Below are 26,008 nucleotides of genomic sequence, written 5' to 3'. Positions count from 1 at the left end.
CTGTACTCAGCACTGGTTGGGCCACACCTTGAGTCCTGTGTCCAGTTCTGGGCCCCTCAATTTAAGATGGACATTGAGACTCTTGAATGTGTCCAGAGAAGGGCAATGAGGCTGGGGAGAGGCCTCGAGCACAAGCCCTACGAGGAGAGGCTGAAGGAGCTGGGGTTGCTTACCCTGGAGAAGAGAAGGCTCAGGGGAAACCTTGTTGCTCTCTACAACTACCTGAAGGGAGGTTGTAGACAGGTGGGTGTTGGTCTCTTCTCCCAGGCAATCAGCACCAGAACAAGAAGACACAGTCTCAAGCTGTGCCAGGAGAAGTTTAGGCTCAAGGTGAAGAGAGTTGTTCGTCACTGGAATGTGCTGCCCAGGGAGGTGGTGGAGTCACCATCCCTGGAGGTGTTCAAGAGGGGACTGGATGTGGTACTTGGTGCCATGGTTTAGTAGTCATGAGGTCTGGGGTGACAGGTTGGACTCTATCTTTGAGGTCTTTTCCAACCTTATTGATTCTATGAAACTTTACCTTAAGTTAGTAAGACTACAACCTAAGCTAAACCAAAGTGGATACTAGTTGAGACGTGAACGGTACCAACAAGGATCTTCACTATTAATTTTGATCTTAATACTGGGGTTTGCTGTTTAATTTTTGTCATCGTTCCCCTGCCAGAAAATAAAATGTTCAGATCTTACCACTAGGTGCCTCAAGATCTGTATGGCTTCACAGCACCACAAGTTAGCAGGGTACAAACCCACAGACACTGCCTGGGCATGTGTGTGAACCGGCCCTGTTGACAGGAAAGGATAATGTGTACCCTGATGACCAGAAAACTTAGAAGCAGGCTGTGGAGTAGGAGGCAACATGCATGAGCCCCAGATGCCATGAGGGAGTTTGTGATAGTTTGCTCTGCAGAAAGGAACATAAACTGGTGACTGCCATTAGCAACGTGCACATGCCAGCCTTTTGTTATAAAACAATTAATTCTTTATAGCGAGTCTTGTTTTGACACATCCATAACGTTCTGCTGTGGCACACACAAAGTAAACACATAAAAAGTTGAAATCTCCTGACATAAAGTTCTTCAAACTGCAGTTGTCATTTTTTGACTGGTTGTTTCACCACATTTCCCACCACTTTCCAGATAGCTGCAGTTCTAACACTGTGGCACATGCCTGAAGCCTGACAAGCAAAAAATCAGTCTCAGGGCTGCCGGTCTGCAGTACATTTGGAATTTGTGGGGTCTCCATTGATTAAGGAAAGAGCTCCAAGTGCCACTATTTCATTCCACAGCTTTGACAAATGGCTTGTGGCTTTTTCCTAGCAGATGAAAGGTCTAATTATGCCAGCTATGAGATCTCCATTTATTAATAAAGCCATTCATTATCTTCTATGTGAATATTCCTAATTGATCCTTCAGTAATTGAAGCATCTTACTTAAAACCCAGAAGCCTATTATGAGTTATCCCATCTGTAGGTAGTAATAAACTGCTCTTAACGTGATGCTATCTAAGCAAGCTCTTCCAAGTACTCTCCTAATTATCAGATTTGGGCCTCTTCTGAATGCTGCATTAATTATGGTGCAAAATTGAACTGTAGGCCAAAATTTGCAGGTAATTAGAGCATATAATGTAGAGCCAAACTTAACATTAATGGAGAGGCATGGAAAAAAAACAGAGTTAAATGTGAGAAACCGAGGGAAGTGCCTGCCTTCTGCACTATGGCATTGAATGGCCCCACACGTTTGCTTACTTGTTTACCCTGGTGTTTACAATTAGGAAGTGGATGTAGATGACTGAAAGAAATAGCTCCTTCATTGATTTTAATATCAGCTTAGTTTTGGTCCCTCAGTGCTCAAGCTTCTCTTGTGGAAACAGCAACTATCATAACATTAACAAGTTGTAAATCTGTGATGGAAAAACTCAACATCTCTGAACTGACTTCGTCATCTTGGCTGCTGTGTGAAACCCATGGGTTTCATCACCAGTCACTGCCACATTTCTGTTCATCATATCATCCAAAGGAGCCTCTTGCTACAGTTGAGCAAAACATCCTGCACTGGAAAATAGGGAAACCTATATACACCATTCAAGTCAAGCAGCTGAAAGATGGGAGTGTTAAGGAGGCCAGGAAAAGAGGAAAGTCCAGGCTGGGAAGCAGGACAAGCATAATTAAGACAACTGTCAGCAAAGTCAGTCATCAGTGATATCTACTAGCAAATGAAGCAGCCTCTTGAGGGAACCACTGTAGGAAACACCTTTGGATGACCAATGATCTGTATCAGCAGAGAGATCTGATATATCTCTAATGCCTCCACTGCACTTGATAGAATGAGGAAAAATTACCTTTCGACTCAGGGTTCTGAGGACCTTCCTGGTGCTGTTGTCTTCATCTTCTGGTTTACTCTAACATGAGAGTCAAGGCTGCTTCTCCAGATATTGTCTCAGCAGCTCTAAACACAAAAAAAAATGGAGCAGGGTTATTTTAAAATAACTGTACTGTATGCTGGTATTTTGCAGTAGTCAAGCTCAGCAGTCAAGGTGAGAAGGGTTCTAAACCCCTCCATCAGGGTCAGGAGGAGCATTAGCTAGCATAATTTTTCTGTTTAAGATCCACAGCACTGCTCAGCACCCCTGGAGTTGCAGGTAGAAGTTAGGGTTGCCAGCACCCCAGCAGGTCTCCATGAGTGGAGTGGAATGAGAGGTGGCATCCCTCACACATTCCAAGTTGGGTGTTTTTCTGCATAGCGGATCCTGTGGTTCTCATCCTTACAGCCAGAAAGAGGTGAGACACAAACTGCTAATCTTTCTAATGAGGTTAGAGAGATGCATTTGGGATGTGCTGGAGAAACGTGGCAGCTATTGTTCTGACAGGATCAAAACTGCTAATGGTATAATGAGGCTGATTGTTTCCTAAGTGAGACTTGCTGTTTGAAAGCTGCCACATTTGACAGCTCTGGAAGGCACCTGCTTGAGCATGAAAGGGCAAATGCAATCAGGCCTCAAGAGCACAGGGACAACAGCAATGAGGGTTTATTAGCTGCCTGGGAAAGAGAAACTTCATTCTCAGTTTGGAATTGGTGCTTGGGCCAGGCTGACAGCAGAGAAAAACTTTGATAGCAAAGCAAGCAGACAGTCTCAAGCTGCACCAGGGGAGGTTTAGGCTGTATGTTAGGAAGAAGTTCTTCATAGAAAGAGTGATTGACCATTGGAATGTGCTGCCCAGGGAGGTGGTGGAGTCACCATCACTGGAGGTGTTTAGGAAGAGACTGGATGGGGTGCTTGGTGCCATGGTTTAGTTGATTAGATAGTGTTGGGTGATAGGTTGGACTCGATGATCTCAAAGGTCTCTTCCAACCTGGCTTGTTCTGTTCTAACAGTGGTGGCATGTTTTGGGCATGTGGTTATTCGATTTATTTAAGGCTCTGCTGAGCCCTGTTGGGCTCAAAGCCACCAAGCTGTCACTGATTCTGGCTCATGGAGGAGATGTGATACCAATCTCCTGAAGGAGGTCCAAACCCAACTAAATCCTCCCTGTCTCTATATTACCAGCCCGAGATCATCTTTACATTCAGTGACTCAGAGGCAGGATATTCCCAGCCCCTGAGGGTGTAAAGAATTTCGTGGAGGAAATAAGTTCTTCAAGAAAAACAAACAACACCAAAACCCACCTTTCCTACAGCTGTAGATTGTTCTGTGGTGGATAACATTTCTAACATTTTAAAATGGAAACAAACTATTTTTCTCTAAGTAAGTGATTAACTGCTGCTGGAGCACCACAACCCTGAACCAAACCATGATTTAGTTGCACCAGACACTAGTTGTACCTGAAGTGCTTGTTCCAGAGAGACTAAAATTTAAAGGAAAGGCACACAAAGAAAATATTATGGCTTCTATTTTATCCATAATGAAAGAAGGCTCAGAGAAATGGCATGGGTTTTCCACAATCAGCAGGAAAAGCCATCTCTGCAGTCTTGAGGTGTCCTGAGTCCCTGGTAGTCTTCTGTCAACTATTTCTTAAAATAGCTCACTGAAGAGCTTAGCTGATTGGTATTCTTATGAGCACATTTAGCATTTGTCTATTTTTTGAGCATTAAAGTCTCCACAAGCATGTTGTTGGTTTATTATTTTTAGTATTTTTGATGTCTGTCCAGAAGGCAATCATCATCTCAAGAGGTTATTATTCAACACAAGGAGACTTTATGCAAAAGGTTTTAGCCAGATCCCAGAGATAAAGACATCAAAAAAGTGTTCCTTCATCCTATTTTGTACTGAATTCAACTCTTTGCTGACCTTTGTGAAATACCTCTCCTTCTTTGCTGACCTTTATGAAATACCTCTCCTTCTCTGGAGATTTTCAAAGCCCATCTGGATGCATTTCTGTGTGGACTATCCTAAGTGATCCTGCTTCAGCAGGGGGTTGGACCCCATGATCTCTTGAGGGCCCTTCCAACCTCTAATGTACTATGATACCTTGGCTGACTGAGGCCAGATTCCTAACCAGTTATCTTCATTAGTCAATCTTTATCCAATCTATTTCCTGTGCTCTGCCCTCCACCAGAGAGACCAACATGATTCAACATGACCGAGAATCTTCAGAGCAGGGGAGCACAGAGCTGGGATTGGCTGCTGAAGTTAAAGCAGCTTGAATGGGTTCCTATAATTGATATTCTATGTAGCTATCATTAATAGGGCCTGGCAATAAAAAGAATTAAAGGAGGAAGATGTAATGAGCATTCACAGTCCCAGGGAAACAAACTGATGGGGTCAAATTCAGCAACTGTTTTCAGCAGGAGGAAAAGAAAAGGAAAGGAGATGCTGAAGTGCTTTGACATTTTACTTCAGAAATCATATTTCCATCTATTATTTGCCTGCACTTTTAAAAGGTGTTAAACATCCTCCTTTAAAAGCTATGCTTCTACTGTAAACACAAAAATAAATGAACTGGAAGGGATTTTGGTCTTGTTTTGCCAGGAAAAAAAGAAAGTTACAAAAATTACATTTCTCTTGTACCTCAGCCTAAAGCAGTAGTGCCTGTGTGTCGGTGCAGTCACATAGCCACTAAAAATCAACTGCATACCTGCTTTTGGAGACAAAGCCACCCCTTGTGGATCTGCAGTGACTTTCCTGGTGCTGGAGAAGAATGCCTTGGCCCACATCTGAATGAAGCTGCAGGTCACTAGAGCAATCAGCAGCCAGAGCTGGCTTTTAAGAGCGAGAGAACAGATGAGCTTCAGCTGTGGGAGATATCTTCAGGAATGACGAAACAAAGGAAAAAAGAAAGGAGAGAAACAAACTTATTGAGAGATGCTTGCTTTGTTTTCTGTGACTTGTCAAATATAAAGGAAGTAATATTATTATTTTTTTCCCCCAGCAGCATGTTTCTCTCACTTGAGAACTGTTTACTTGGAGAACTCTCTGCTAATTTTAAATCTGAGGAGGCATGGAGAAGTCTTACAAAATGTACTGAAGGCTGGATTCTGTGGGCTGGAGACAGCTGTTTTTGAAACCTATAACTAAAATTCAGTAAAGAATGATGAGTGCTTAATTCCAGCTCATGAGGTCTGAACAGCATTATTATATTTAAAAGCAATTAAGGTATTCAGAGTAACTGGTCAAGAGTGGGAAAAAATAAGCGCTTGTCCTGAGACAGAGACAAATTGGTATTTACATTAGACTACAAAGGACTTTAAAATCAACATTGCTGCCATATCCATATAAATAATTTAGCAATCCAAATGTTTTGCCTGAGATCTGGAACTTCTGATAAGCTTTCTGTGGATGTTTCCTATGTTTTTCCTAAAGGACTGCATCATCTCTAAGGAGAAATGGTTCACTGATGTCTGCTCCTCTTTATGTATAAACAAATAGTTGAACAGCAAGACTAGGACAGACTTAAAGTCTTGTCAGGGCATTTTAAGAATTTAGGAATATTTCCTCTTCGATGCTGATGCTGCTTGAGACATCAAGTCCACTGGCTAGGTTGGTTTTACACACAGATAAATGATGATCCCTCCTTAATGATGATCCCTCCCTAAGACTGGCTTAAAGAACAGTGAAGGCTTGCTGTAGAGGATGGATTTCATCTTCTTTGCCACATCACCATGCTTTCCTGAGCCTGCTGCAAACAGACAGACATACCAAACATGCCTGGCCAGCTGTTTCTCCACCAGAACTCCAATAGTGGATTTAGCAAATCATCTGCTCCAGCCACTTCACTCAGATAATCACACTAGATCTTTATGGGCTCTGCAGGCTGTCAGCTTGCAATGAAGAGAAATAGGCACAGGAGAGGTGGATGGAGACGGTCGTCTGACATGCAGCTCTCAAGCAGAAGCAGCAGCCAGACATAATGATGGCTTCACCATTCCCAGGCCTGGGTTCATTTGGTTTGAAATCCAACTTCCTGCAGCCCACTTAGGTTGGAGACCTGTGCTTGAATACACATTAGATAAAAACATTAGATGTACCTCTACAGAGTTAAAGGATATCTGCTATTTGAGAGAGTTGGCTTGGAGCAGTTCCCGTTGTCTTTTCTGAGTTCATGCACTCTTTATATATTTATTGGCTTCCCATAGATTCTCTTCACAGAATCACAGAATGTTAGGGGTTGGAAGGGACCTCAAAAGATCATCCAGTCCAACCCCTCTGCCACAGAAGGAACACATCCAGGTGGGCTTTGCATATCTCCAGAGAGGGAGACTCCACACACCCCCCTGGGCAGACTTTCTGTTGCACTCATAGTGAAAAAAATTTTCCTCATGTTTCATGGAATTTCCTATATCTCAACTTCCACCCACTGTCCCTTATCCTGCCATTAGGCATCACTGAGAAGAGCCTGGCTCTATCCTCTTAGCACTAACCTTTTACATATTTATAAACATTAATGAGGTGACCCCTTAGTCTCCTGTTCTACAAATTAAAGAGCCCCAGCTTTCTTGATCTCTCCTCATAAGGGAGCTGTTCCACTCCCTTAATCATTTTTGTGGCTCTGCACTGGACTCTTTCAAGCAGGTCTCTTTGTCTCTTGGACAAAGCAGGTCACAGGTAGTCATGCACAGGTGCAGTGAGAGACCTACCTTTAGTAAACTCACCTTTGATAACACTCTGGATTGCAGGTTAGTCAGATGTAGCACAAGGATGATACACAACCAGCTTAAACCTTATTGCTAGGAAATCATCCAAGTACCTTGCTCATCTCAGAAACATGAAGAAATAAGAACCCCCCAGAGAAGCAACAGGAGCTATTAATCCTACAGGTATGAGATATTTTGCTGGTTTTGCAGCATTGAGTATTAAATTGATTCAGATTGTTCTGCAGCACTGATACATATCAACAAAAAAGACAGAATGAGTCTGTAATTTCCGGCTCCATTTCGCCCCAGGAACTGTGTTGAGAAGGGAGAGGATACTCTTCTCATCCTGTTACAATGATTTGTCTACTGATGGCCAAACATGAAAGTTCACTTTAGTGGCTGGAAGCATGAGTCATGCAGCCCTGAGATGACAGAGTTACTAGAAAGCTTTTAATTTTCTGGAGGCTGTGACCATGTTAATTGTCAGACCAGGGCAATTACGCACTGACTTCTTGAATGCTGTGTTAAAAAGCAAACATTTAACAGAAGTACATTGAATTTGCATTATGTGCATGCATACTTCACAACCGAAAATGGGAATGCAACACCACATTCTGGTCACGTTTCCTTTTGACAGATTTTGTATTTCAAATTCTAATTCTTTTTGTTTGGTTGGTTTTGCCTCTTTCAACATGACAAACATCACAGATTAAATAGCAACACCTAGAAGTTCTTAGATTTTATGTTTCTTCTTCTCAACTTTCTGACTCTCAGTTTTCCAGAATGTCAGAAGCATCTTTCCAGGGAGATGATACCACTGACAGCTGTACCCTTAGCCCTCCAATGCCACAGGCCCTAGGCTGCTGTTCTGAAAAAACATGCTCTGAGTTTATTCCTGCAGCACTAAGATTCAGGATAGTCTCTGATATCTTTGTTGGGTGCTTCCATCATAGGCATGGCCAAATAATGCCAGCCAGAAATCATCCTATGCTGAACGACATCTCTACCATCTACAGACAATCATTTACTGTGGGTTAGTGACTGCTATAAAATACAGAATTAAAAGACTGCTTTCTACCTACTCCTGAAACAGGCATATGCATCACTGTCTGGAATAACTAAGAGTCATCTTAAGCTGTTATCTCCTTCCCTCTCTTTTATAGTGCATTTATGAATTATGTTGTTTGCGTTTGTAATTATGGGACTGAGCAGATGGTGGAAAGCTTATTTCAGAATGATGTGTTCATTAAAATAACCTGCTCTGCTCTGCCAAGTGATTGTTAACTGCAATCCCAACTTGATATTGAAGAGAGCTATTTATTCCTTCCCTGTAAGTCCATCTGAAAGAAATGGAGCTCTGAGAAACGGACACTACATTGAGTGTGAGGTTACGGTAACAGTGCTGTGTATATTCTGGATGTGAAGCCACCCAAGTTTTGTGGCTTTCAAAGGAAAAAGCTAAACTGTGGACCAACACAACTTTCAAACCAAAGAAAAGTTTCAGTTCTTTATTCAGTTTGGAAGCCCAGTTCCACTCAAAACTGTGGCTTCAGCCAGCTTCTACCTATGTACAAAGGCTTTCTATGGCCTACTGCCTTAGGTTCAATAATGGTAGATTCCATTATTGAAAATGAGATTCTCTGCTCAAGAAAAATCTAAATCCTCACAGTTTATCACACCTTACATAGAAGTATCTTGTCTTCCTCTAGTCCCAGCAAGTCTTGACTGAGTGCTTCTGCAAATAACAGGAGGTTTTGTGGTTTACTTGGGAACAATCATCACCTATTTGCTTTCTTTCTTGGACATCTTACTGTACCAGCTTTATTTTACCAGCTTCATAATCATGGAATCATAGAATCAATAAGGTTGGAAAAGACCTCAAAGATCATCAAGTCCAACCTGTCACGCAACACCTCACGACTACTAAACCATGGCACCTAGTGCCATATCCAATCTCCTCTTGAACACCTCCAGGGACGGTGACTCCACCACCTACCTGGGCAGCTCATTCCAATGGCTAACAACTCTCTCTGTGAAGAACTTTCTCCTCACCTCGAGCCTAAACTTCCCTGGCACAGCTTGAGACTGTGTCCTCTTGTTCTGTGGCTGGTTGCCTGGGAGAAGAGACCAACCTCCTCTTGCAAGGCAGGTGATGTATTTGGAGACAATTCTTTGCACTTGGGTTCCTTTGCAGTATTTGTTTCTGAGATCTCCTGCACCCATATTTTCATATCAAGACTTCAGGATCTGGTCTGAACATGGATGAATGCAGAGACTGTGTGTCAAGCTTTCTTTGTTGAGCTTGAAGGAATTTCTATTTCTCCAGCTCTGGGCATTATCTAGGTTCTGATTCTTGGCCTTCACATCTCCTTGTGTGTATGTCCTACCCAGGTTACCTCAAGATGCCACTTGTGGCAGATCTTTATTCAGTGGGCACTCTGAGGGCTGTGCTGTTAGTGAACGCCCAGAAACATAGTTTATTGCTCGCCTGTGACTGAAAGGTTCTCTTTTCTGCACAAAAGCAATCTCAGCATGACTGTGAGGTCACTGGAGTTTTGCAGGCAAAACTCAGAGAAATTAAGGGAGAATGAGATGCAGAAGTGCAGACTCTTGTCTGTCTGAGCCCTCTGGGAGCAGAACCAGAAGTGGGAGGAATGGAAGAGCAGTGGAAAAGTTGAATGTGTTCACTAATAACCAGAAATATTCGTGTTTCCTGGGTTGCCTCTGCAACAATTGTCACAGCCTTCAAAGATGCAAATTTGCCATACAAAAGCTGTTGCTGTTAAGTTTTCTGGGGCCCTGGTGGGAGTTTCTTGCTGCACACGAAGGAAAAAAAATGTATTTTGAGATGTTTCACTTGGAGCACTGGCAATCAACAACTGGGAGAAGGAGAAAATGAGAGGCAGGCAGACGGGTGCTCGCTCATACAAAACTGGCAGTATCACAGTGGTTAGATCTGTCACCTTGATGAAAGGCAGAAAAAGGCCTTGAACATGAGTATGTGTCTGCTTCCTTTGCTTCTCCCCCCGCCCCTTTTCCGTCTCATGAGAAGTTGCAGTCTTGATCCAGATCAGAAACAGGGTAAATATTTGAAACTGTAAAAAACTTTTGGAGAATGGGGAAAGGCATTTTCTACACCACTCTGATTTCAGCTTGAAACTCATTATTTTTGACCTAGCAAGTGAGTCTTTATAATTGCCTGTTTCTCAGCTGCTCTGACCCCTGCTAAACATCCACTCCAACTTATTAAATCTCCGAGTTGAAAACTAAATTAGCCTGTGCCGCTGTCAGGAAATCCTGAATAGATTTGGACTTTTCAGAGTTTGGGGTTTGTTCACATTTAATGTTTGGCTTAATTTGAAATCTTTCATTTGGAAAGCAACCATTTGGAAAAAAACTTTAAAAAACAAATTACACTTCCCTCCTCCCTCCCCCCCCCCAAAACCAATGACCAATTGCAATGCCTTTAAATGACAAGTTTTACTTATAGTTTTTACAGAATTATTGCTTCTCTACCCAGTGACAAGGTGTCCTTCATTTTCTGGGCAGAGGTAGAGTGCATTTAAGTAGCAAAATTCCTGGGGAGCAGAGTTAGCATCTCCAAGTATCCCCCCAAAACAAACCAAAAGCAAACCCTTCCCAACCCAGTCCAAGGACAGCTGCAAAACCTTACCTGAGCCTCTAGTGAATGTCAGCACAACAGGAACCACCTTCTGCCAGTTCAAAAATGGAAGCAATTAATAATATAAACAGGTGTATTGGAACAGGATTACTAAACAGAGAACAAAGACAGCTGTGCACCTACTGTGGGTTTAGAATGGCTGTGGCTTCCCCATTAATTTGCCTGCAGCCCAGCTGAGAGCTTCATGGTGCTTGGATAGTTGCTGGGTTTCACTCATTTTTGTTATTCTGCTATTATTATGATCTTTTAATTAACTATTTCTCCTGATAAGAGTTAAAGGGACAGAGGCTGTTGAGGGAGCCCTAAACCCAGTGTTTGTTCAGAGGCTTTGGAAAGTGCAGGAGATGCTGCCACACAAGTCCTGCCACTGTCAGGAAAACCTGACAGGCAGCCCACTAGTGATTCAGCTGGGAAAGGCTGTCTGTGCCTTCTCTTTGTCAGGTTGTTAAAAATGAGCAGCAGGTATCAATGTGATCCAAACCCTTGCAGAGTTTCTGTACCTGCAAGGGACCTCTTGCCCTTCACAGCAGCCAGCAGGATTAACTGACTGCAGGCTGATGAACTCCAGTTTCCAGGTAGCTTAGGGAAGAAGGATGGATATGAGTGTTCAGAGCAAGGACTATGGATAAAAAACAGGGGAGTAATTAATAGGCAAAACAGCTGCAGAACTGCAACTGTGATCCTAGGCACTTCTGCTGGTACAGAGGAGCTGTGGGTATGTGTAACCAGTGTAGGCAGCTCTACACAGATACTGCAAACATGAAGCATTGGTAGGGGGAGACTTTTTTGTGAGAGAAAGCAGATACCTTCCAATTCCTACCCATTCCCTGCTGTCCAAAGGACCCCAGACAGAGGCTCCCTTCTAGAAACTGCACTGATGTCTGTGAGCTCTGATGGAGGGGTGGCACACACACCATGAGGTATTGCTTCCACTCCTCCTGGGTCATGGTCTGCCAATGAAATGGATGCAGGTAGCTTTTGTGTTCCGAGTCAGGAGCTCCACTTCAAAAGTACACTGCTTTCTGCTTTTCAGCAAGACAAGCATCATCCTGGGGGACAGCTGTGTCCAAGGGGCTTCCATCTCAAGAGAGGGCTAAGCAGGGATGTCAGGCTCTGTGAAAACAGTGACTGGTTTTCATTATGGTTGAGAAGGCCAAAGACCAGCATTTGTGTGTGTGTGTTCTGCTTCTTTAACAAATTGTACAAGTTGGTGTTTTCTCTCTGGCTCTTGCCCTGTTCCCACAATCATACTGGAGCTCCTTGTTCTGGTTGTGGGCTTACAGAGGGTAAAACCACATAGCTCCCCTCTGCTGTGCTGAAAGCTAATCCAACTAGTTAATTAAAGAGTCCGTTGGACTGTCAGAAGCAGCAGGAGATGCAGAAGCAATTATCTCCAAATTGGTCATCATCACAATTAAAGTACCATTTGGCAAGTTTGTGAATAGCCTGCAGCAGGGTCTCTTTACAGGTGGTAAAGCCTTTTCATTATTGGGCTTTATTGCTGGGTGGTGGTGTTTATGATCTGAGTAAAGCTGTCAGGTGAAATGACAGTAACATTCGCCCCCAGTTCTGGGAGGAGTTGGATGCAGAGGGCAGGGGCAGCCGGTGATGCTACTTGTAATTGAGCTGGGTAGCTTAATGTGCCAGTGTATACAAATCCCACGGAAGGAACTCATTATAGGCAGGAATGCTGAGCAAATAATTTGCTGCAGATAATTTATTTAATGCATTTAAACCTTTTAATTCCACCACCACCCCCTCCCCCTGCTCTCATATTATGGCTTCCTCAGATGTATTCATTACTTGAGCCTACTTGATAAATTTCTCTTGAACATTCATCCCACACCTGCAGGGTCTGAGTGCTGTTTTCTTCTGTTGGTCTGTAAGATAAATCCCACAGTGGTTGGCTTCTCAGGTGGGTGAGAGCTGAGGCACATTAGGTGTTCCTGTGGGTGAGGCAAAAATGAGTTTCAGGTGCAGCTGTGCCTTCTCTTTGAAACTTCCTTCCCATGGATACTGATGCCCCAAAAATTAATTGTATTTTTAGAACAGCAGATCAGTTAAGATGTGGTGCTGTGAAGAAACAAGCAGGGCTGCTATAATCCTGTCTTCTGTCCAACACTGGATTGGTGCCCTCTAACAGGCAGGTGGCTGTGAACTTTTATCTGAGGGAAAAAACTACAGCATGTGCAAACAGCCCTGCTAGCACAAAAGCCCAGTGGAGAAAGACTCTTTTAACAGCTTCCTGGAGTTGTTGGTAAGATTTTTAGGACTGATGTGCCAGTACCAGAGCCATCACCCCTGCACTGCAGCTTTTGCACCCTGCATGCCAATGCTCTTTCCTCTTCTCCTACAGTCCTCTTTCCCAACAGGGTAAACAGCTGGAAGTGTTGAGCTAACTGCCAGAGGCTTCAGACAGACACTTTGTGCCACAAGAAATCCTGGGACACCTTAATGACTTCTCTTTAGATTAATGCATCTTTGTAACAAACAGCATCACCTGCTAAATTGATGATCTTGCACAACTGTTTTCTGACTACTGCAGAAGAAGAAGAAAGGTTTGGCTCTTTGGCTATCCTGTACGAAGTCATCTATCAGTGCCTGTCTGTTGTGCTTCTGAGCAAGTCCTGAGCTTCTCTGAACTATGTCTGCCTTGTTCACAGAGCAAGGGAGGGGGGTGTTTCCTGGCCCTCATCCTCTGTATCACCATTCGTAGCCCAGACTTTGCCATGTTAGAGATCTCCTTGGTGGAATGTCTCACACAATGTGCCATGTCTAACTTGGGATATAAAAGCACATTCTGATTTGTATGTGGTCATCTAATTGGAGTCACTCTGTTCAGTGTTAGATGCAAAATGTCTCGTTTCTCACATCAAGTCTGCATCTTGTTGGTAGACCCAGCACAGATTTTTAAATGTATGATCATGATTTAAAGTGACAGAGAACTAAGGGAGTATGTTTGATGGATACACCTGTACATACAGCATTAAGGCAACCAAGCCTGACCATGCTGAAAAGCAGAATCTAGTATATTAGAGGGTAAATTCCTCCAGGAATATTCCCCAGGACAAGCAGTAAAGTTTATATCCTGGCTTTCATTTCGAGTCCATGGCTGATCTGCTGGAACTAATAGGTACATCATTTGCAGGATATTTAAATCCTCTACTCCAGACATTTCAGTGGCATTGTAAACAACATAATGAAGAGCCTAAGTCCCAGGCAGTGAAGAAATACATCCAGATTAATACTGCCATGTAAACTCATGTCATAGTATATGTAGACAAAGAGAAGTTCCTGACTTTTTTTCCCAAAGATTATTCAAACAAATCCTGAGGCTGACAATACTTTTCCCCCCTTCTCCTAACAGCAGGAGCAATGATATATTCATCTGTTTTCCTAGGCTTTTTCCTTTTCTTAATCTTCCTTGGGATGTGGATATTTCAGATGTGTCTTGGATGTCTGCTGTGAAGAAAAATAATATACAGAATCATATGATTGTTTCATTGGAAAAGAGGCCAACTGTCAATCTAACACCACCATGGCCACTAAACCATGTCCTCAGGTGCCATGTCTACACATTTCTTGAACATCTCCAGGGATGGTGACTCCACTACCTCCCTGGGCAGCCTGTTCCAATGCCTGGCCACTCTTTCAGTAAAGAATGTTTTCCTAATATCCAGCCTAAATCTCCCCTAGCACAGTTCAGGCCATTTACTCTCATTCTAACACCTGATACTAAGGAGAAGAGATCAACTCCCACCTCACTGCAACTTCCTTTCAGGCAGCTGTAGAGAGCAGTAAGCTCTCCCCTTAGCCTCACCTTCTCCAGGCTAAACAACCCCAGTTCCCTCAGCTGCTCCTCACCAGACCTATTCTCCAGGCTCTTCACCAGTTTTGTTGCCCTTCACTGGACACACTCCAGCATCTCAGTGCCCTTCTTATAGCAAGGGGTCCAAAACTGAACACAGTATTGAGATGCAGCCTCACCAGGGCTGAGTACAGGTGCATGGTTGCTTCCCTCCTCCTGCTGGATACACTACTTGTGATGCTGTTGACCTCCTCAGCCACCTGAGTACACCACTAGCTCATGTTCAGCAGGCTGTCAAACAACAGCCCCAGGTTTTTTTATGCTGGACAGCTTTCCAGCCACTCCTCCCCATGAGGTGACTGTGACCCATGTGCAGCACCTGACGCTTGGCCTTGTTAAACCTCATATAATTGAGCTCAGCCCAGCCAGCCTCTCCAGATCCCTCTGCAGAGCCTTCCTACCTTGGAGCAAACCAACACTCCTACCCAATTTAGTATCATCTGCAGACTTACTGAGGGTCCACTCAATCTGCTCATGCACATCCATCTATGTCTCTAAAGACTTAGAAAGTCTTAACAGAGTCCTGATTTCCCTAGTGTGCATTTGGACTGGGGAAAAACATGTTTTCACAGTCATTTTTTCAGCTTTTAGACCTACTTGAAGGATGGTTTAGTTCAGCTTTAGTCTAAATCAAACAGACTGCCAAGGGAAGATACCTGGATTGCTCTGTACCCTTCAGGGGGGTTGCAAACAAGAGTGATTAGATTTGAAATTCTAGAAAGATGTGCTAAATCAGGTTTTCTCTAGTTAGCCAACATTTTTGCTATCATCTCAGATCTGCTTATTCCTGCTAAGCATTGTATACCACTTAGGGGAAAGAGCTGCATGTCATCAGCAAGCTAAATCAACAGTTCTGCTCAGAAAGCCATGATGAGATGGGCAGCAGGAAATGAGCTGGTAGCTGAGGCACAGTGTAAGACAATGTGGAACTCCTGACATCTGCGTTCTGCTGTTCCACAGCTAGCCCAAAGCCTGGAACAATTGTAAGTCAATGACAAGATACCTCCAAAGGATATAAGCCCTGAGCAGCACTGGTTTGATAAGCTACACTAGAACAGAGACTACTTTATTTTGTAAGTGGAAATGCCCTGAAATGTTCCTCTTGGTTTCGTCTCAAACTGCATTCACTTCCCAAGCTAGTGTCAAGTAATTCTTCAAATGCTCATATTGAAGACATTAACTGAAGTGCCTTCAGCTTACTCTATCTGTGGATGACTGTTTCTCTGTTCTTTGGCATGGTTTCCTCTCATTACCAGCTGCACTTCAGATACATAAAACCCAGCAGTTTCCTGGCTTTCAGGGACTGCTTTGACTGCATCGAACTGAAAATTTGGTTTCCTGTCACAGAGCAAAGTAGGGCTTCACATTTGCTTAATGTGGGATCTGGATATCTGGAAGATGTACTGTCTCAACATGTACTTTGGGGTTTTCAAGAGCATATTTTACCTAAGCTTGTCCTTTTAACTTGCACTAACAAATCTTTGTGTTTCTCCACTCCAAGGTACACTGTTTTACGTAACGGGCATCATCAGGAACATGAGAAGCTTCCCATCCACAATGACCCTGAATCCCAAGAGTCCTGTTTCTAGCCACAGTCCTGTAAGAGGAATGGCTCAGCTCAAGGAATAGATTCCTTTTAGGAAACCCAAAGGAGAGCAGGACTTTATGAAAACTCATTCATCTGCACTGTCATGGTACACCTCCTTCACTGACTTCATAGGAATGTCCAGCTCCATGCGTGGAGATGGATGGGGGCGTGGGAAGGCACATGAGCAGAACAGCTGAGGGGACTTGCCTGTATCTGTTAAGGACAGCTGGATTGTGACTGCATCAGAACCGTACTCCAGGAGTGGGCCAACTTCCATCAATGTAAGGAAACACATAGATACAGAGCACCCAGTGCAGAGACTTCTGTTATTCCTGTCCAGCTGCCATCTGTCTACAAGCCAGCTCTCTGTCCTGCAGTATCATCGTCTTAAAGATGACAAACTCTGGCTAAAGCCCTAACGTGGCAATAGACTAAATGCCTGCATTGTCTGCCCAAGATCTTGCTCATAGGTGACTGGATGCTGTAGGGAGAGAAACAGTACTGTGTTTTCTTTAGCCACAGAAGAGGAGCTGCTTGCCCTTTGATTAGTTACTGTGAAAGGTCAGCATGAGCTGCTGATTCACCCTACCATGCAGAGCTTTCTTTGTAAATGCTTTTATTGTGTTTCCTGGCCAGGTTCATGGGTAGAAGCCTCATAGGGTGTACACAGTGCCTGACAAGCTGGAGTGGGACCCAAAGCGATATTATACTGCTAACAGAAGGCCTTGCAAGCACTGTTTCAATCCAGCCCAACTGTGAAAAGACAGTGGCCCTCAAACCCCTGTGCTGTCCTGCTCTGAGCAAACTTTGGGCTTTCTTACCAAGAAGAAAGGTTGACTAAGAGACAGAGTCAGTCTAACAGATCACTAAGTGCCATCTTAAAAAATTATACCATCTAAAAGACTTTCCTAGCTCCATTAGGAAGATGACTTCTACAGACATTTTCCATCTTTATTTTTCTATTGGTTTCTGTTCTCTTCCAGTCCAGGCAAGACGTTTCAGGACTTTCAAATACCACCATATGCACACCTCTGTTTGCAAAGATCTCGGTCCTTAGAGCCACTTCCTGCATGTAGATGTTGAGATGTTCCTTGTGAGCCGCTTCCACTTTTGCATGGAAAGGGTAGGCAAAGGCTGCAGACTCTGCAACGCTGGGAAAATAATTGTCGCGCAGTGGGAAATACGCAGGACCGAGCCTCTGCCCTTTTTAGATGAAGATCTAACCCAGAGATGCCACCCTGAGCCTAGGAAATAAACCTGTCCTTTGTTATATTGTACATGTACAGATATTTTTAATGTAAAAAGAAAAGGTGACATTATTTATTGGTTTTTTATCAGGAACGTGGGTTTTTTTTTTTCATTAAAAGCTTCTTGACTGAGGAGCTTAACATTATATGTATTATTATTTAGTAATATTTCTGTTGCTATGTGACAGGTATTTACTGTAAACAAACCAACCCTGCTTTGAACAAACAAAAATGCTGCTCAGTAGGAAAAAAACACAACAGTTGTGCATGATAAGAACCACCAGCTTCCTTGCCATGGGGTCTGAGTTCTTTAAATACTCCTTCCACATAAAAGTCAGTGATGAAGCTTCATATCGTTTTCCTTTAGGGCTCAAGAGGAGAGTGGGCAGAAACAGCCCTAATTAGAAGCAGCCAGACACTTAGCAATGTAGAAAATTGCTAGCAGTAAGAAAGAGACAAACTATTGGTGGCTGTGGCAATAGGTGCTGATGGAAAGAACCTGAGCTGCTTGTCACGAGAGGATGAGAGCGCTTGAGCCAGTTCCTGGTTCATCATTAAGAACAGCTCAGCAATGACCTGTTTTCATGGGGCTGTGCTTCCCAATGAACTTGGCATTAGTTCAGCTCCATTGTTAAAATCAAAACAGAGCAGTGGGTGAAAAAAATAGGCCACTATGGAAAGTCTGGTGGGGCGAAAGTCCATCCAGGGCTGCTTCAGTCCCGATTTACGGCTCTATTGGGTTTGGTCCAGATTTGGGTATACAAGGCTGCTGCAGAACAGGTTGTTTTGGTTTCACCTAAAGTATTACATTTCTTAAAGAAATCCTAGAAAAGCTTTTCTCTGTCCCCACTAAAAGGCATCAAAATACGGGTGTGAAACTTCTAGGAGTGATACAGAACCAGCAGCATGGGGGTGCTAGAGTGGTGATGCTCTTTGTTTCTGTTGCTGTCCTTGAGGTGTTTCTCCTATGTTTTTATGTGCTTTAGCAATATTTCTCTTCTTAATTTATAATTAACTTCTTAACCCTGAATTTTACTTATGGGCAATGTTCAGAAGGCTCTATCAATGGGATCAATAGCTCACTAGCCAAAATGGTCAAGAGGTCAGACTGGATAAAAAACCACTCCACTACCAAGCTGTATTTGAATGAAATGCCAAACAATGTCTACGATCTGAGGCATCTCTGGCTAATTGATCATTGGACTCATTAAACCTGTCATGAACCACTTCGCAGCTCCTGCCTAATAATCAATGATCCCAGCAATGCTTCTGTGGGCCCAGCAAATGACACTGTCCATCTTCAGTAATGTTAGAATTTCTATGGGAAAGAAGCTGTCTTCTGGAAAGGACCTGTACTTGACCGCCTTTGGTAAAAGCAGTCCTGTAGCCTCTGAGTTCATCTCCCCCTTGGCCATTTTGGCTAGTGCTGTCAGAGTCTTTGCCTGTGATGAATAATGTGTAATGCATTGGCTGTTTCTAAAAATAAAGGATCCTCTGTGTACATTGCAGTAAACTCCTGCTCATGCTCATTTCTTGCACAGCTCTCACTTGAAACATACGATGCTGCTAAATAAGACTTTCCTCTGCCTTGCAATATGCTCAAACAGCTAGAGCAGTGAGGGAGAATTTGGCCCTGTTGCTGATGAGCTCTTGGGTTATAACACAAGTTCCTCTTGTTTATCTAGCAGAACAATCCTGCCTCCTGCACCACATTCTCATGCACCAGCTCTTTTTCTCTGCACTTTTGCTTTGCCTGTTACTGAGCCCTCTTTCTCCCATACCTGTGGTGCATCCACCTCATTTCTCACTACCTACAATGAAAGATGTGACTGCTATGGCCTTTGCAAATGGAGAATGAGATATAATTTTGCAGAGCCCTGCTGGAGCTTTGGAGCTCTGCTCTGGAGACTTGATGGGTGCTTGGTGCCATGGTTTAGTTGATTAGATGGTGTTGGATGATGGGTTGGACACGATGATCTTGAAGGTCTCTTCCAACCTAGTTTATTCTATTCTATTCCCCTAGTGTCCCAGTGAATATGACTGAAAAAGGATACTTTTTCCTTCCTTTCCAGGTCTTTCCCACCATCTCTCACAGACACACTCTAATAACCATGTATTTATTTCTTCATATAAATATACTACTAATAATCAGCAAATTATCACACCACCACATTTATGGTCTGGGAACACTTTACCTTTTTTTTTGGTTTTGCATGCAGTAAGCCTCAGAAGTGTTAAGCACATTGCCTGCTGCTGTAGCTGAGTTTTGTTGGATTAGAACTAATAACACTTTTCCTTGCCAGAGGCAATGTACTAGCAGAACAGCTAGCTAGTAAGAAATTGGCTGCCTGGGCCTTTGCTAAACTGCCTTCTATCAACACAGTTGTATCTCCATATTTCTGTATTTTCCTAGGCTCCAGAAGAATTCCTGAGAATCTGCATGGCATGTGATAGCAGGACATGTGCCCAGCCAAGCAGATCCAAGGATGCATTGAGGTTACTTGTCCCGAAAGAGGAAAGCAGAGCAACAGGTTGACCACTTCCAAAGGCAGATTGAAAACCTAGCCTAACATTAAAACTGCAGGCCACCTGACTGTAAGTGGGCCCTAGACAGTGTCAGGGTACACAACACAATGAGGTGAGGCATCCTTTCTGCTGAGCAGCTTTCTAGATCTCTCATGTTCACTTTACTCAGGTAGAAACTAAGTCACAGTCATGCTGCAAAGTAGAATTTGGAGACATAATAAACACATCACCAATGGGAAGCTCTGCTCACAAAACAGTAGATACAAGGAGGAGTGCAGGAGGGGCCATACACTTTAATTAGCTGATGATCAAGAATGTCTGGAGGGACATGAGGCAATAACTGGATGATACATACTCTGCAAACATTGGTGCTTGAGGCAGTCAGCAGCTGTATTCTTTAGTGAGATGTATGGAGAAATAGCTGCAGCCCAAGTGGTCTGCCAGGTCATGCTCATAAACACCATGCAGTCAAACGCATTCTTATGGGGAAGTGTCCCTTCCACACTTATCCCTCACAGTTCTTTCAACCCTGAGTATACTTTCACTTTTCAGTCTTGGAGATGACAATGAAGAAAAGAAAAAAAGATAAAATAAAGATAAAAAAAAGATAAATAGTATCTCAGCAGAGCAACTAGAAAAACACTCTCAATATTGATTCTCAAACCCCTTTTAATTCTCAGGAATGTAATATGTGAACTACTACTACAGGATCTGATGTCTAAGCACAGCAAGAAATTAAAACATTTATCACAGTGGCTTAAAAATGAAGACAACAGTTTCCATTTGCATGACTGCAGTCATTGCCTTTGTGCCTGCACTCCAGTTGCAGTGTATTAGCAGAGCTGAGAAGAGGCTTGCAGCCCCTCTGTTTCCAGAGGGATCAACAGTGTTGGAGCTGAGAGGGTGTTTATAGAGGTGTGCAAGAATCCCCTATTCACTTCTCACCCATGTGGCTCCAATCTACATTTTTCACATTGAACTTGTTTGAAGGCTAACATCTCCCTGACCTCACTACAGAAGAGTACTCCTCAAAGAGGCCATGCAGAGAGTAAGCACTTGTGGGACTTGAGTGGAAAAAAACAAACTCAGCACACTCAGAACTTCTCTCAGTGCTCTGCTCCCTGCACACTTCTAGTCACAAATAGAGCGTGGGGCACGTACAAACACCATTTACTTACAGAGATACTACCATATAATAAGCTTAATTACTTTCTGGTTATGATTTAATCATAGCAGCCCACACCTTGGCCTAGCACACCTACCTGAAGGAGTCCCAGGTTCAAGGGTCACGGGGATGCTGGTGTAGCTTGCACAATGAGTGCAGTTAAACTGGGCTCACGTGAGCAATGAAAACTATTGTTTGGGTAACTTTGATGTTGAACAGTGTGAATCCCTGGCCCCAGAGAGCCTCTTCCTTTTTGCAGGTTCTGGTGTTTCACAAGTCTGTTATAACAAAAGACACATTGGAAACACATCAGAAATGTGTTGAACCTGAATGAGAGGGCTGAGAGCGCTATACGATACCAACCTTTGCCTTTGACTTAGGCACGCTTCAAAATGGCTTTTATATTACCCCACCTTCTCCTACTGTCCCCTAAATGGGATTGAGAACCCTATGAATAATCAGTAACAGTGTATTAGTTGTACTTAAATGCTTTTATACATCTGGAAATACCTATCTTAGGTACTACTAGCAAACTACTCCAACCTAAAGACCACCTGACCAAAGGATTGTGGCTTTTAGAATGGAATGCACTTTCAAATGGCTCTGCTCAGCAAAGATGTAGAAGAATCAAAAGGTATTTAAGGTATTTATTGGCGTCAGCATGACTTGATAGTGTGCAACAGAACTAACCAATTGGGTCCAAATTGTGTCCATTTAATTCCTAGCATAGATCAAAACACATAGCCCTGCCAGTAAAATAATTGTTTCTTGGAGCAGGAGGCCTGCATGCAGCAGACTCTGAGTCATTCTGAAGAGTCTTCCTCACCCATCTTTGTAAATGCTAAAGCCAAGGAAAGCATTTTCATTCTGAAACTGTCAACTGTAAATCTTCCAGTAATTCAGGACCCAGTCTTTTTCTCTGCGTTTGATTTCTTGAGTACTGTCATGCCAAAAGGCAATAAATCTGTTGTGGCTTTCCCCCCCCGAATATGAATTCAATAAAAAGCTTTTATTTCTTTCTGAATCCAAAATAATCACATATTTGTGGTCCTGCTCTAGCAGTGGGGGTTGGACTAGATGATTTTTCAAGGTCCCTTCCTCTACGGGGATTGGACTAGATGACTGGACTAGGGGATTGGACTAGATGATCCCTTCCAACCCCCTAACACTCTGTGATTATCACAGGTACTCTGTCACCTAATTAAATAACAAAATGAAACAAACCAGATATAATTTAACTAGAATTTACCCAACATTTTGAATTCCACTAGTGGGTCTTAAAATGAACTGAAATTGTCTATGCTATTAGGAAATTCTGTCAAGTACATGCTTACTACTTAAAGGATTTCAAGGATGTAGCAGATAAGCTTAATGCTATTTTAGCACACATTATTTGACAATTTATGGAATTCTGTAATTTTCAAATGATTTTCATTGATCTTTCAAGGTTCTTGAAACCAACTGTTAAAAAAGAATCCAGAAAAACTTTGAATGCCTTCCCTGAAACACAACAGAATGGTATCACAATGCCAGCTGATGTGCCTTACACAACAGCTGTACTGCCAAGGTGTCTGTACTCAAGAGATACTCTGAAGGGGGCTTCTCAGTCTTCCAGAACAAGAGGGAAATTTGTTTCCTTCCTAAGTAGCACACTTCACTTCTTTGAAGTTTTGTTCCAAGTCAAGATTAGGGATGCCTCAAACAAGAACCCCCAGCTGCCATGGGGTGTGCCTTAGGCAGGCAATGATCCAGGCGTATCAGAACTAAATCCCTTTCCAGCAGCCTTAGTAATTAATCTGTTTTCATATTCCAAACAAGTCATCTCAGACTCACTTTCCAGTTCATGGAGAGCAATACATGCCATTGGTCATCTGAATTAGGCCCTGGAAGCACTTCTTTCTCTTCACTAACTGTAAAAAGAGACACCCCCCCTGACTTGTGGATCTGCATTATAGGCATGCAACTGTAGCTCACCCCAAAAATGTATTGCTGAGCAAAGACTGTTCAGTTAGAGTTGACCTAGGGAAGATAATCCTTCTTGTTTAATTACTTCCTTGAAGCAACACATATGCAAAGCACATGAAGGAAGCAGGGGAAAGAAATGAGAAATCATATCAGAGTTTACTTAGGCATTTTCCTTACCTATCAGATTTGATGTTTGCAAAGCTGCCTTTGAACTCCAGCAAACAACTTGCTTTGATATCCAGATGCAAATATCCCTGTTTGTTAAGTGGGCTGTAAATGTATTTCATAGTTCATTCCAAAGCTGCCACACATGAGCACAGCAAAGCTAAAAGCCCCAGCTGGAGTTTTCCTCTGTTGTAGAAAGATGAACAGCAGGATCATTCAGCCATCTTACTTGCAGTGACAGCAGCCTGCTCTTACTGCTAGACGTCAAGAGAGAGGTGTCAGACTGGACTTCAGCATGAAGAGGGAAGCCTGTCACATACTCAGGACAGAAGTTATCTGGGCTGCTTCCCAAGGAAAGTTTAAACAACAATGCAGACAAATTGCAACCCTTTCTTGCCCTCCAGGATTTGACATGGCAATTGAGTAACAGACTGCCCTAAAAGGAAAAAAAAAAACACCGGAGAAACAGGGCAAAACTCAGACACAAAAGACCTCTTAAACTAGAAGCTGCAAACCAGTATTTATCAAGCCTAGCACTTCTGTAAATGTGGTGACAGATTTCCAAATGGTGTATAGGAGCCTTTGGACTTAGAAAAAAATAAATGAAGTATCACCTTTTCTAGATGCTACGTCAAACTTCCTGAATCTTCAGAAATTGTTAAAACCTTCAGTGGCATGCAAGAGATTTAGCATGGTATAATATGTAACGCTTTTAAATGTCTAAATATAGTCTGTTGTACCTTTTGTGACCTCTGAGAATCGAGTTGCTTAAGCACCAGAGAAAAGGAAGAGACTGATTTCTACTTGGTTTACCTAAAGCCCTAATAGAAGTGTGTTTATTTATTTATACCAGCTGTTCTTCACTGATCTTAGCTCAAGAAGAGGTTATGAACCCATGGCATGAAAAGGACTTGCATCCCACACAAGGAAATCAGAAGTGTTTCTGGAAAAAAGAAAGACGACAAGGTCCATTTAAAGTACAAACAAAAGGACAATTCCTGGCCACAAACGACTTCATTCTCAGCCTTCGGTTCCTCTAAATGGTCAAAAGAATGTTTGCCATAGGTGCTGTGTTCAATAGAAAGTTCTCCTGAAACAGCCTTTGCACATGAACCTGCCTTCCAAGAACCTGGATTTAAGCCGGGGCCCAGTTACACAAAGACAAGTTAGCGTGACAAAAACAGATGTACACCGCATAGCATGACCCCGGACACCCGCCAGCTCCTCTCCTCCCAGGCCGGGGCCGCGGGCAGCAGGGAGAGGCGGGCGGGCTGAGGAGGCAGGTGGGCAGCGAGAGGCGGTGCTGCGCTGCGCCCCACCGCGGGCAGCCTTGTCAGGCAGCGCCCCCTGCCGCCCGCTTGGGGCGCCTCAGGCTCCGCCGCTCAGGGACAGCGATTGCCGCCGACAGCCAAGCAAACAACGACGGGCTGCGAATCCACGCCGCAGTGAACAGGAACCCGAAACCAGCTCAACTGTTTCAGCTGGCTTAGATAAGCAAAGTAGCGAGCTCCAACCCACACATCGATCAGGCTGCAGGTCCTGCAACGGAATAGTTACTCCTTGGGAAAGCTGGAGTGTAGTGCAAAAATGCCATCGACTGCCTTGCACATGAATGAAGGGTGCATGAATGGAGACCATGCTCGTTACATTTCAGATGCCTTACTCTTGCAGATAGTTGTTAAATGTAGTGAAGCTGCTTCAGGAGACAAAATTAAAAGCGACACCCCACCATCAAGTTTGCTCTGACATCAGTCCAGCCTTTACTATAAACTCACATCCCTCTAGTGCAGTGACTCAGGGACCCACAGAAGAAACCAGAAACTCAAATGGCAACTGTAACTTTTTGTTCTTCATGGAAAACGAATCAAGACATTTTCAGCTCTTACAACTGGGACAGCTTGTCAAGGGGCAGGTGATGGTGTTCGTAATCTATGCCTGTGATGCACAGAACACCAAAGCCAGAGAATGGGCAAGCGTAAAGTTTGTACAGCATCTCCTGCTGACACAAACTATACCCATCCATGTACTATCAGAGATTTTTTTATTCTGACTTATGGAAGTTGATCAGGAAAATGATTCATCTTTTTTGCTCCTTTCCTCAATTTCAGATACTGAACTCAGACAAAAGCAGGTTTCCTGGCCAGATCCCCGATACAACTGCAATACAATCACCATCACTCACAGCTCTCATGACATGGACACAATGGATTTAGTCACTTTGTTACTGCTGCATGTAAAATGGGTCTAATGTTTAAGAAGTTAAAACTACTGTAAGGTTCAACTGCTTACAGAAAGAAATATTGACTATAAATAAGTACATTATTTGTGTAAATACTTCTTTAAAAAGGCTAAAGTGAGAGATCCCAGATGGAGACCTGGTGCAGCAGTCTCAAAATGCAGTAGCATTTCCCTGTACATGCTGCATTAAAATGGTAAGCATTTACTGAATCGATGACTCAGATTATTTGAAACACTTCTACCAAGGGCCACATTTACATTTTGTCTGAACATCACTGAATATATTATCTATGGATAAATATATTTGTTAGAACTAAACACCATTAACTTTGATCCTGCATTGAAGTGAATTTAACAGCATTCATATCATCATCTGGTATTTATAACTCCTCCTCCAGTCAGAGTAGAGAAAATATGTGGAAAAAATGCTGCAGGACCAAATCTGCTCCTGCTTCCATTAGGCATCATTCTCTTCCCCTTCTGCATTTCTAGTTCCA

At 43.1% G+C, this 26,008-nt stretch overlaps 1 protein-coding gene across 2 annotated transcripts in view; it reads left to right on the top strand.

Annotated features, from left to right (window-relative positions):
* The window catches only part of HTR4 (5-hydroxytryptamine receptor 4), a 133,617-nt gene extending 116,978 nt beyond the window's left edge, over window positions 1-16,639 (top strand). Inside the window, exon 7 of one of the 2 annotated variants that reach the window (XM_054168453.1) lies at window positions 16,119-16,639. In XM_054168453.1, the coding sequence (XP_054024428.1) occupies window positions 16,119-16,206 (88 nt within the window). In that variant the 3' untranslated portion in view covers window positions 16,207-16,639. Of the gene's footprint in view, window positions 1-13,121; window positions 13,312-16,118 lie in introns of those variants that run through there. The other variant, XM_054168454.1, reaches the window with a different exon arrangement.
* The last annotated feature ends 9,369 nt before the right edge of the window (window positions 16,640-26,008 follow it).

Source organism: Dryobates pubescens, chromosome 16 (assembly GCF_014839835.1).
Source record: "Dryobates pubescens isolate bDryPub1 chromosome 16, bDryPub1.pri, whole genome shotgun sequence".
NCBI classification, from domain to species: Eukaryota; Metazoa; Chordata; class Aves; order Piciformes; family Picidae; genus Dryobates; species Dryobates pubescens.
Note: the sequence above shows the minus strand (reverse complement) of the source record. Positions and strands in the feature narration are given on the sequence as shown.